Source organism: Cyprinodon variegatus, unplaced genomic scaffold, assembly GCF_000732505.1.
Source record: "Cyprinodon variegatus isolate N-32 unplaced genomic scaffold, C_variegatus-1.0 Scaffold15, whole genome shotgun sequence".
NCBI lineage: Eukaryota > Metazoa > Chordata > Actinopteri > Cyprinodontiformes > Cyprinodontidae > Cyprinodon > Cyprinodon variegatus.
This window is the reverse complement of record NW_015150468.1, coordinates 447,527-460,246: the sequence shown is the minus strand read 5'-3', so window position 1 is coordinate 460,246 and position 12,720 is coordinate 447,527. Positions and strand designations below refer to the sequence as shown.

At 36.1% G+C, this 12,720-nt stretch overlaps 1 protein-coding gene across 1 annotated transcript in view; it reads right to left on the bottom strand.

Annotated features, from left to right (window-relative positions):
- strc (stereocilin) overlaps nucleotides 1-12,333 on the bottom strand; it is an 18,411-nt gene extending 6,078 nt beyond the window's left edge. Inside the window, exons 1-15 of the mRNA XM_015384425.1 lie at nucleotides 12,273-12,333; nucleotides 12,059-12,169; nucleotides 11,761-11,912; nucleotides 8,981-9,167; nucleotides 7,410-7,525; nucleotides 6,981-7,110; nucleotides 6,725-6,907; nucleotides 5,633-5,671; nucleotides 4,332-4,523; nucleotides 3,826-3,966; nucleotides 3,469-3,530; nucleotides 3,085-3,220; nucleotides 2,910-2,995; nucleotides 1,593-1,728; nucleotides 599-795 (exon numbers count right to left, since the gene is read on the bottom strand). Of these exons, the coding sequence (XP_015239911.1) occupies nucleotides 599-795; nucleotides 1,593-1,728; nucleotides 2,910-2,995; nucleotides 3,085-3,220; nucleotides 3,469-3,530; nucleotides 3,826-3,966; nucleotides 4,332-4,523; nucleotides 5,633-5,671; nucleotides 6,725-6,907; nucleotides 6,981-7,110; nucleotides 7,410-7,525; nucleotides 8,981-9,167; nucleotides 11,761-11,912; nucleotides 12,059-12,169; nucleotides 12,273-12,302 (1,898 nt within the window). The 5' untranslated portion in view covers nucleotides 12,303-12,333. The remainder of the gene's footprint in view (nucleotides 1-598; nucleotides 796-1,592; nucleotides 1,729-2,909; nucleotides 2,996-3,084; nucleotides 3,221-3,468; nucleotides 3,531-3,825; nucleotides 3,967-4,331; nucleotides 4,524-5,632; nucleotides 5,672-6,724; nucleotides 6,908-6,980; nucleotides 7,111-7,409; nucleotides 7,526-8,980; nucleotides 9,168-11,760; nucleotides 11,913-12,058; nucleotides 12,170-12,272) is intronic.
- Nucleotides 12,334-12,720: the final 387 nt, after the last annotated feature.

The following is a 12,720-nucleotide window of genomic DNA, read 5'->3' as shown; positions in this document are numbered from 1 at the left end:
AATAGAATAGAATAGAATAGAATAGAATAGAATAGAATAGAATAGAATAGAATAGAATAGAATAGAACAGGAAAGAATAGAATAAAATAGAGTAGAATAAAACAGGACAGAATAGAATAGAGTAGAATAAAACAGGTTAGAATAGAATAGAATAGAATAGAATAGAATAGAATAGGACAGGACAGAACATACTAGGATAGAATAGAATAGAGTAGAACAGAATAGGACAGGAAAGGACAGAATAGAATAAAACAGGACAGAACAGAATAGAATTAAACAGGACAGAACAGAACAGACCACGATAGAATAGAATAGAATAGAATAGAATAGAATAGAATAGAATAGAATAGAATAGAATAGAATAGAACAGAACAGTACAGAATAGAATGGAATGTTATTGTTTATAAGCAGCCTCCTTCTCTTATATTTTCTGTGATTTACTATATCTATTTATTTTAGATTTACTTCTTCATTATTACCATTTCCATAACTATACCAGCCTTTGTTAAAAGTTAAAGGTTTGATGAAGTTAACTAAACACTGCTTCTTGGACACTGATTTTTTTTTTTTAAATCTTCTTAGTATGAGATGCATTTACCCAAAAACAGCAGGTTCTTGCAGCATACGTGCCACTATTTCCATCTTGCTGCTGCTGTAGCACAGTCCTTTGAGGTATTCCAGGTTTTGAATGAAGAAGGTTCGTTCCAACTGAACAAAAACTTCATCCCCCACAAATGGTGCCATAATGCCCAGTGAACGAAACTCCTCTTCGGTGAATGGCCCGGTGTTCATGGCCTGCAGAGTAAAACAGAACAAGTCAGTCTGACTATAATTTTTGTTCTGTTCCCAATTCTACAAGGTTAAATGTGATTATAGGGGAGTTACTCAGAGGAGCTGCAGTTTTATAAATACAGGTTTATAATAGGATTTTATTTTTTTTATTTCAATTCCTCACTAACTTTCAGGCCCTATATCTATTTTGTTTTCTTATTTGAGATGGAAAGCAAAAAATTATAAACATGAAATGCAAGATTAACTAAAATATTGTTTATTTCAGTTATTGTATGTTTGACTGAGACGGTTACTCATGGTAAGACAAAATGCCTGAACGGGTACAAAAATAATAATATAAAAAAAAGTTTGAAAACACTACCGTAGAGCCATGGGAAACAGCGGTTTGGTTATCTGTTTCTGTAACCGTAAGAAAAAAAATCTGCACCACTGAAATTTTCACTCCAACATGTGACTGCCTAATGTTTCAGGTTGCTGCATACAACCTGCTGCCACCAACATAATCACTCTTTGTTTGTCACAAAAACACTGCCCTTTATATCGCTGAGCTATACTGGTGGAATAGCCAATAATAAATATTTCATTATAAAGCTGATGTTGGCCAATATAGAAGGTAACTTGCATCCTCCGAAATACTTCATGGAGGGAATTTTCCACAAAATTTCCATCAGGTAAATACGGCTTAGAACAAAGCTGTACGACATAGTCTTAACTTCTCACAATCTGGATTCTTTCTGGTTTATTTGCTATTTGTACTTCCTAATGTAATTTAAGGTGGAGTGGGAAATTGATCGACATACCATCCTCTGAACAATCTTGTCAACAAGAAGCTCCTGTTTTGTTCTGGATAACATGAGAAAGTGTTGAGGTGTAGTGACAATCATGTTCCTCAGAGTGTCCATCTTATCTGCAGAAAACTTCTTAATGGTGCTCACCCTGAAAACAGCATTAGAGATTGATACAGAATATTACTGGTTACAGTCTGAAAAAAATCACACATACATAAATATACATATATAGATATATTAAACATCCTGTATTTAAGCTTTAAATGCTGCTTCATGATTTTAATGTATTAATTACATAAATCGTCGACACTTTAAAAATTAGCTTTTTGATAAAGCTTATAGCTAAAGTGGCTCAGGTTATCCAGAGCTATCTCTATAGTTATGCTGCTATAGGCTTAGACTGCTGGAGGACATAGTGACCACTTTACATCATTCTGCTTCATTCTATCTCTATTCTCCCATTCTGCAGTATTTGTTAGTTCAACATCTAACTTTTTCCCCTCTCTGCTTTTCCTCGTCATAGTACCCTAATCTGGTCTGTTGCTGTTTGACTGGGACACCATCCTGGAGAGAAATACCAGCTGGGCTGCTGCCGTCAACATCTTAGATTATAGTTGATAGCTTCTGGCCTGCTTTTCAGGTTTCAATCCTGTTTCTCTCCCAGACATTGCTATGGGCTCAGCTTCTACTGTAACTAACTGCATGTATTCTCTTTCATCGCTTTGACATGAAGGCTGACTTAGAACTTCTAAACTGTTTTTTTTCCAGATAGAGCCATCAAAGGAGCAAGTTTTTTATAGATCAGTGCTTCTATGTTCCTCTTGTATGTCTGCCTCTGTTTCCTTGAAACCAAGTTGGCCTCAGCAGATGGCTGATCACACTGAGCCTGGTTCTGTTGGAGGTTTCTTCCTTTTAAAAGGGGGTTTTCTTCTCCATTGCTGCTATAAACATGCTTGGTGTGAGAGATTGCCTTCAAGTCACTGAGTCAATTCAACCAGCTGGTTTTCCTTGGATAGAAAACTTTGAACCAATCTGACCATATGATCTTTTTGAATGGTATCTGTAAATTGCATTAAGATGACATGCGTTATGGATTGGCTCCATACAACTAAACTGAATTGTATTGAATTAAATGTAAAAAATTTAAATTATTGCTGTCCAGTCTCATATATTCGTGTTCCCTGACTCAGGCCAAATTTTTAATTTGTAGAGAAAACAAAGCAAAATGCTGCTCCAAAGTTTTTCCTTTCTCATAAAAAGTAATATTTCAATTTCTTTTTTTTTTAAATATGAATATATGGAGTATGTGTAGTTGGTTTTATGACTCACGGTATCGACAAAGCAATTTCAGCTCCAAGATCCTGAAGCATGTCGGTGAAGTCAAATGTGTCCAGCTCCTCGATCACACACTTTTTCTGTCCAGCAGGACAGAACAAGACACATGATAGATATATATTACATGTATTATAGGAGAAGAGTTTATATTATGAGTTGTTAGAATTACCAGGGAAGTGTGAAGAACGGTAGGCTGCTGCTGAAGGAAGCTCAAAATCTTCCTCACAGAAGAAGGTGATTTATCAGCCTGAAAATGGTACTTTAAGACATTACAGCTGAGACCCTGACCCAGTCTTTGCAGACTCCTAAATGCACACACAGGAGGGAGAGTGAACAGAAGTAAATGCAATGTTTTTGGAAAGGTAGTAAAACATGATTTTGTTGTGTGTGTATCTCTGTAGACTTGGAGGATGCTACATTTGAAAATCTTTTGAAATAAGCTTCAGTGCTAGGCTTCAGCATACTCCAAAAAATCTGCTATCTCTTTCTTCCTTTATGAAAACAACCATGAAATCTGCCAAAAATGTCATATGTGAGGAATGTAAATACTTACAGAAAATCTTGTTTGATTAGATCTGGGTTAATATTAATCAGCTCTTTGACAATTGCTTGAGCCTGTAAAATAGAACAGAAAAGGGTTTTTATACATGATCTATTTTTTCTTTCTAGATATGATATGAGAGAATGTCAATCACAATTAGTTTTTCTAGTTTTCCTGCTGTTAAAACAGAGGAAGTAAAAAATAAATAAAAAAACTTTCTGAAATGAGGGCTTCTTTTGATATAATATTGAAAACACTTTGACTTGAGGAGTAGGCAGCATGAGAGTGTTGGCCTTTAATGCACAATTTTTCATGCAACTTTTAAAGCACTTGCATATGTTTTTTAATTTAGTGCCAACTATGCAATACCTGCTGTGTGTTCCAAGGTTTAGTGGATGTATTAGAGAGTCTTTCCACAAGAAGGCGAGTTCTGGGAAGGATACTCAGCAGGGGCGTGCATCTGAGCAAAGGCTCCACGTCATCCAGCCAGCTGACAACTTCTGGAAAGCCCTGAAAAAAACATGTCACCTCAAATAAAGAACCAAAACACTGCAAAAACTGTTAAGTTAAAATGTCAAAATTGAGTTGAATAAATGTATTTGCTCTTAATTTGAGGATGTAAACAGAATATGCCAACAGAACCAGTATTTTCTTTTCATAAAATAAGAAAATCACATATTATGCACTTCTTTTTTTTATGTAAATCAACTTTTTCCATTGGCAAATTGTCTTATTTACCTAATCAAATAATGTAAAAACACATTTTAAGAAAAATTGATTTGTATTTCTTATTATTATTTCAGCTTTTCATTAACTTTTAGAATGTTTGTGTTAAATATGTGACAACTGCATGAATAACCCTTTTTCTTGCGTACCCATAGTTTGGTTGCAATGGCGTTTGCTTCTGGTGCGCAGAGGGCATGCTTGTGTGGCAGGCAGCGGATGGGAGTGTGTTGGCTGAGGGCCTTCAACATGGACAGCAGTCTGTCAGAAGTGAGGGGCAGCAGGGTCTCTGTCTTTACACCAACAATGAGCGAGCCAAGCTCCTGCAGCTGGTTCTGCCTCAGCTGGTTTAGAGGATAGGAAGGTGTGAGGGGACAATGCCACAGCAAAGGAAACGTTTCTTCATATAATTTAAGGCTGGTTCACACAGCAAGATAACTGCCCAGTCTTTCCCTTCTGAGAGCCCTCGGGGGCCTCCAGGGACTGATAATCAGCTGTGTGGTGTCTCCGAGTCTGCTTGGCGGAGCGTCTTGACCCCTTTGATCGAATTAGGGAAATTCAACAGATGGGATTGTCTTGCCCTGATATTCTGTAGTGTGTGAAGTCCACTGAGTCAAGCGCGTTCAAATCAAATAGTGGAGTTTAAAAATCTGAACATTTGCAGCTTGTCGCTGCGCATCAACAAATCAGAGCAGCTGATCCAGGAGCAGGCTGGTAGCCATGATCTCTCCACCTCCATAAACTATGGAAATTAGCATGAATGTTCATAAAGGGGTTTGTTATGTTTGCATGAAAACCCAGGAGGTTTTTTTTCAAGTACAAAGAAAAGTATTAGGGCTCTGTTTGCTTCAACAAAATAATTTGCTATTGGATTGTGGCAAAAAAACAATTAATAATTCATTATATATTAACTTAAAATGTCAAAACTTGATGGCAAAAAAAATGTATTTTATATTTTCGTTCTTTGAGTTTTTACTACCAAAAAAACCCTTTTTGTTCACATAGGATTCCCATTGCGATGGTTTACCGGTATGCAGGGGTCTGCTACTCAAAACTACAGACTATTAAAAGGTGGAACATCCTGATCCTGGTGAACTGACTTGCACAGAGGACGTTTTGAGGTCTACTTTATTGGTTAAAAACATCTTAAAACTGTTTTTTTCCCCCCACTCATCAAAGCAAATAAAACAAAGCCACCCTTTAAATTGCATCTGACATTGCACACAGAGACCATATTTACTCCCTTTGCTCCATGTGAGTCAAGAGCGTCAAAATCGCCTCACTTGCGGTGTGACAGGAAAGAACACTCTGTACGACCAAAAGTGTTTTATCCTTCTTTTTTTAATGCTATGTATGGGGTCTCTTCACTTTTAAAATCAACCAAAAATGTTAAAATCCTGCCGTGTGAACCAGCCTTTAATAGATACAATTTTGAATTTTCAAAGTAACTCACCGTGTTGGTTAAAAACAGCTTGTCCACAATTATAGAGGCCTTTAAATCACAAAAAATAAGCAGAAGTTGCTGTAACATTCAGCTCAATTCAGGTCCCTATAGTTTATAAAACTGCACATAAAGTTATTCAACAACCAAATTAGGGTTATTTGCATAACTACATCATTTTAAGGTATTTCCAACAAACTAAGAAAGGCTTCAATCATTAGGAACTAAACAATTTAAGTATTTTTTTTAACAAATGTTGAAAAAACTTCTTCAAAAATTCAACCCTATTTTAAGTCACACTGTTAGCAAAATGTTATCAGCCTAAGGAATAAACATCAATGTTTCTTACATCTGGCCAGATGCAGCTAACCAAAGGTCTTACCAACTACATGAGATATATTTGAGATAGAGCACTTCAAATATGTGGACTCTTAGCAAGGTATACTTTATATAAGCAACAAAAATGCAAGTAAAGTTTGCACAAAGAATGTCATTATTTTGCACAAACTAGAAAGAATATTCAAAAGGACAGCAAGGGCTATCAGATTCCCCAAAAGGCAGGTGCTTTAAAACCATTAACTGACAAGAAAAGATCTGCTGCAGGTGTGAAAACTTAGTTTTAGTTTTCATAATAATGCATAACTAAACTAAATATTAAAGAGCTACAGGCATTAAATACATACATATAAAATCACAGGAATAGTCAGTTAAAATTTGCTTAAAACTCTGAAAAAAGCAAGAGGGGTTTGACATTTCTCTTCTGGTCAGTGGATCAGCAGCAAGGAGGATGAAGGGAGTAGCATAGACTTAAAATTATACCATGCCTGCAGTTTAAACTTGGCAGTGGCTCAGTGATGCTCTGGGGTTCTTTGCTTTCTCTGGCACTGTAAGCCTGCAGCATGTGAAAGGTTTAATTCAGTATTCATAAAAAAACTGTGAACAAGGTATGGATGAGCAACCATCAGCTTCTACTAGCGCTAATCCTCTTGTGAGAAATGCATCACCTCGCCTGATAGTTTTTGTCATAATTCTCATAAAACTATCAGAAAGATAAGGTCCCATTACATGACAACAGCGAGACAGAAAGCTCCAGTTCAGCTCTACCTGTATTGGTGTGAATGGTACGGATTTAAGTGCAGGAAGAGCAGAGATCAGCTGAGATGATGTCAGATCCTTTAAGAAGGTTGCACCTAGTAAGGGCAGGAGTGGGGCAAGCTCTTTCAGTCGGTTAGCACTGAGTGAGGACGGGATCTGAAGCTCTGGGTTGTTGAGTAAGAAATCTGAAACCTGGAGAAAAGAAAATATAACTTTTTTTTATTGTTCATTATCAGATACAGCACTAAGAATGATCTGCTCGCACCATTTGACTGGGCAGACTGAGTCCTTTGAGTGCGCAGCTCAATATGTTCTCCTGGATGACCTGAAAGGCTTCAGTATTTCTGTAAACCAGGAGATCCTCTGGATCTGCGAGGCATGACAGATTCCCCAATCTGAAATCACATGTATACGTATATATATATATTTATATATATATATATATAAATACGTTCCTCTCAATCATATGTGTACGTTTTTAACCAACCAGCCTTTCCTCATATATATTCCTCATATATATAAGGGAAGAACAATAATCAATAGTTTTCTAATCAAGTTTAACTCTTTTTGGGAAATTGCATTTACAAGATATTATACTTTTATTCAAACAGTAGTTCTGATTAGACCTAAATAACCCCCCCTCCCAAAATAGCAATAATAATAATATTCTCAATTGTAACAGGTTTTTCCTGACCGGATAAAGTCCTGAGCCGTCAGGTTCCTGTAGGTCCCAATAAGTTTGTCGGCAATGAATTCCTGCTTTAGAGAAGAGAGCGTGTTTCTCTGCAACACATCCAGACCATCGAACAGCTGCAGAAAAACAGAAAACTTTAGAAACTTACACAGAGCTTCCTCTACATTGATTCTAAAAACCTTTGTAATCTAAAGCTATTGCAAAATGGAAAATTCAAACCTATAATTAACTTTTTTAACTTTTTTATACTTAATTAATTTCTTATCAGATCTCTTAATGTATATATATAGAAATGATCTAACATGAAAGGCCTATTTACTTTAAGCTATTCTTCAGAATGGGAAAGATGACAGCATGGCATTTTAATAAAGAAAGAACCTGCTTTTTACAAAGTTTATCAATATGTATATAAGTGACAGTGTATGAAAGCTGTGTGTGGTAATGCTACTGAATAAAATATAAAATATAGATTAATGTGCAAAGGTTTTTTTTAAAGAGTCTTGTTTGAGAGTCAGACAAATGTTAAGGTGGCTTTACACAGCTGTTTAAAATCTTGAAAAATACGATAGAATTCTAGTACGCATCTTTGCTCTGACAGTAAATACAGATAGAGTCTGAGATTAATGGGAATATTCTCAGGCCTTTGAAAATGAAAAACATTACTTTTTAAGATAAACCCAGGGAGGAAATTATTCCCTGCGTTCCATTCCAAATTTTATTCAGTTGTATGAAATAAAAAAAAAATAAATAAAAAAAAAAACACTCCTTACACATTTCCTTTATTTCTGCCTTTTTTCACATTTAAAAAAGAACAAAATAAAAATCTGTTTTTTGTGAGAATAGAAAATGTTTTCAAATCAACAAGCGTCAACGGGCACAACCTGCTCTGACGAGCAACAGAGCTGTAGAATTACAAATTTACTGAAATGGAGCCTTATAAAAATATAACATTTATAAAAAAATATAAGAAACAGAGTAACTAACATTATAGCATGGGAGATTTGTTATTAGAAAGCCATTCTTAAAGCTTTGTACCTCCATAATTACCAAAATGAGAGTCATTATTTACAAATGGAGTAAAGATTAAAGCCAGAACATGTTGATTATAAAGAAAGACAAGTATCTGAATCCAATTAGTGAGTCCTCTGAAATAAAAAGGTATTTTGGGTGTTCTAGTAAACTCGGGACATAAAGATGATTAGGCATGACCTTAAAAGGATGTTAATGACTGGAAATTATCCACTGTGGCTGAATCAAAAACCTTTTGTAAAAAAGAGTCAGCCAAACAACAAGAGTGATGCCTTCACGGCAATAGAAAGGGCTCACTGCCAATTATTGCAAACACATGATGGTGATGTCGCCAGAAAATATGGCACAACCAGTTTTAAAGGGGACACTTTAGTGTGGTTTTACTTACTAAATTAAATCCAAAATCAGATTACTCATACAGGTAATGACAGATTAAAGAGGCTTGTGCTTTTCAGTGGCTCTGTTGTGACCCACAGCTAATCGAGCTCCGTCCTGGGATCTCATGTTCCACAGCCGGGTGTCAGAGCTCAAAGGGAAGTTACCTGAGCAGCTGAAAGGTGTTGGAAACTTTGGAAAGGCAAGTAAGCAATCAGGTTTCCTGTGTCCCTGATGAGCGATAGATGACCTCCAGTGATGTTAGAGGCGGACATAACTTTGCTGTACCACAAGCCGAATGCCTCTCGCTGGGCCAGACTCATTCTGTCCATGTTTGTGTTGATAGTTTCCCGCCTAGGAGGAAAACAAGGGCATCAGAGATGGTGCTAAAACTTGTACCATATTTAGCGTATCTTATAACATACAATTAGAAAGTTGGAGGAGGAAAAAAATTTTTTTTGATACTTTCATGTCATAAATCTTTGATGTTTTGTTGTTGTGACATTTCAGTTAACGCTAATAGCCTGAACAAAACCAGGCTGTTAAAGGTAATTCTCTTTAATATTCAGATTTTTTTTTTTCAAAAAGATTCCTCTTCATGGAAGATTACAAGAAACACAAGCTTTCCGAAGATTGAAATCTAGTTAGTGGCTGAGCTTCCTTTACTGACTATACATAATACATGTGGCTGACAACTCGTGGCAGAGTGACACATCGGTTCTCACAGACGTCCGACACCAGATATGTCCCCAGAGAGAAGTGCCATGTATGTATGCCGGTAAATGAGACTCCATGATTAAATATAACTTCTAAAATCACAGTTCAGCTATAAAAGACCTCTAATCTCAGTTGATTAACCAGTGTGGTGCCTAATCATTGAGAACCTCCATAAAATGGATTTGAAACTGTAAACACTTTGTCACTTGCAACCTCCCATAAGAACACAGTTTATTCCCAATAAGTTCTTTGATATTTGTAAAATACAAGAATATAACTTATAAATGCATAGACCATTAGTTTGGATATATAGGAGGTGATTTCTAAAGAGCTGTAAGCTGAAAACAATAGAGAATAGATGATTGAATGATAAAAGAAGGATGCAATTCTCAGGAATGTGTCATGAACTAATTTCCTGTATCTTAATGACAAAAGCTTTAATATTTCATTGTGGATACTGGATAGTGCTAAACACTGTTTATAAGGTCTGATCTCCCTGTTTTTTATTTTCTATCATTCTACAGATATTTATAGAAAAAACAAAGTGTAAGAATAACAAACATCAATTAAAAGTTGATAAGAAATGAAATGCCTGGAAATATATTGATCAAACTCACTTATAAATGTACTACAGTGTGAGTGTTTGGCTTCATTTCTGCTTTTTTGGTAGTCTTCTACCTCTTGAGTTGATCTGTCACCTTGATTGTGAAGACTGCATATCCTAGATGCTTAACGAATAATAACCATATTGCCAGAAAACATCAATATAAAAATATGCCACATTTATAAATTATTTTTCCTTTACCTTCCAGAACATTACAGCTCTTTAAATAATAGCTGAAATATAATGTCAATCTCCACAACCTTTTTTTTCCATCTCTAACAGTTTCAACTCCTCTTTTATAAATTTCCAGAAAGTGTGTTTGTATGGAAGCTTTGAACTTTTTTTAGAAAAGTGTTTGATATTAATACATGATAAGAAGATCTGGCTAAGCTCTGATTCATGTATTCTTAAGAGAACTTGAGGTTTATGGTCCTGTTAAAATTGGCCGCGCACAGGGGTGGTGAATTTTGCAAACTATGGCCCTAATCTTCAAAATGGTTGCATGTATTAAATTATAAATACATGTTGGTTTGAACATGCAAAGCTAATATTTATACAAGGTGCGAAGGGGATTTGGATGTGTACTTTTTTTTTGTGCACATGCCTCCATGACTATGAATATGGGAGGGAGGAGCACACAAAGAGAGCTTTTCCAGGTTTTATGAGTTACCATTACCTTTTTTTTTTTTTTTTTACACATTTTTATTTTTGTTTTACCTTCGTGTGTAGTACTTTCAGATACATATCTAAGTGCATTAAACATAATATTAATCAATAACAACATTTTCATTTCTTTTGTATAACAATTGTCATTATTTTTTTTTTCCTCCAATGGCTTAGAGCTTTGTCTCTTTTATGACCACTGTCATACTGACTGTAGCACATGCAATTTGGTCATTTTAATGGATTGATCCAAAGCTGCATGCATGTTTATCCTTTTTTGTAGATAATTCACAACTTGGCCACTCATTGATGTGCTTTTCTTTCGCACAATTTAGCTCTCCTTATTGGGATTCTTTGGTCTTTAGGTGGAAAACATGTCATCCTCTACTGACTGCTTTGGGATTTTACCTGACCTGCCAAACCACGACTGACTTGTCAGGCTCTTTCACTTTGTGCTAACATCGCTAACAAATGACTGTGGTATACTTAGAAGTGACAACAATTTAAGACTTAACATGCTTAATGGTATGGAAAGATATCACAGTATCCCTCTAGAATTCACTTAGCTCATACAGTAAAAGTTAACAATTCTTGCATAAATGTGTTCAGAAGTACTCTGCATGCCTTCCTCTTGGATTTTATTCCCCTGTGGTCATGAAAGTGATTAAAATACCAGAACTAAATGGTTTGGAGAGGTGAGCAAATACTTTTACGGAGTACAGATTACTTTTACCAAACATAACTAACTTAAATGATGGAAGAGAGGCACAAAAGTGCAGTAACAAGTAAATAAATATTCTATGTGACAAGGGTCTGAAAACAAGATTACCCCAAACCAAACTGTTCTCTTTGAAATCACTGTATATTTCTTACTTTTCTTGGATTCATCTGACACTTTATTAAATCCAAATGATTTAATAAGCATTGCACCAATTAAAAATGGCACCTGGAGTCATTACTCACACATTGATGTTGAGCATGGAGGACAATGCCTGGATATCAGTTGGACTTGCTGCAGCCAGCAGAGAGCCCAACTCAAGAAGAAGTTTCTCATCTTTTGCCTGGTGGATCTTTAGGAGCACTGACACCATGGTGGACTGGTATTCATCTGATAGCTGTTAAAAAGGAGCAAATTCAGAAAATGATACCAGAGTATGCTCTTCCTTAGAATCTAGTAGAACTGAGCAAACAAACAGAAGTGGATGTGTAAAAAAACTAGGCTGCATATATACAGCGATTGCATAGTTGGAAATTTAGTCACCTGTAGGGAGTCCTTGAATCTGTTATAGTACTGAAGGATCAGCCTGACAGTGCTGATATGTGCAGCAGCCAACACTGGCCTTAGGCTGCTCAAAGGCAAACTGAAATACTCCTATTTAGCAGAAGAAGAAATTATAGGGAGCGAGGTTAAAATCAGACAGCTAATAGATGCTGGCTGATAAAATTTTACCACAGAGACTTGGGATGTGTCCAACCTTGATGAAAAGCTGTTCGTTGCTAGACATGTCTCTTGTTGACTGCAGCAAATTGCTGAGTACCATCTGCAACAGGAAGATGCACACAAATACAACAGTTTTAACAGCATTTAAGACTAATTTTGTGTTGATGTACATCATTTTAATATTATATTTTATTGTACCTTAGCCTTTCTTTCTAGAGAACTAAATTTGTCAACTTGATGATCAGCAAGAGAAAAAATTAAAAATCTGGAAAAAATTCACCCCTGTTTATCACCTAAACATGATGTAGGGATTTCAGTGTTCAGATAATCCCAGAGGGTACATTGTCGGGGGATTAAATGCGACTGGTAGGGTCAGGCTCTGGGTTAGGGTTCATAAAAGGAGCAGTTTAAAAAGACCTTATGATTAAGGCACCACTTGGTACAGCAGAGCTGGGCCCTTACCCTAGAGCCAGGCCAAGGAT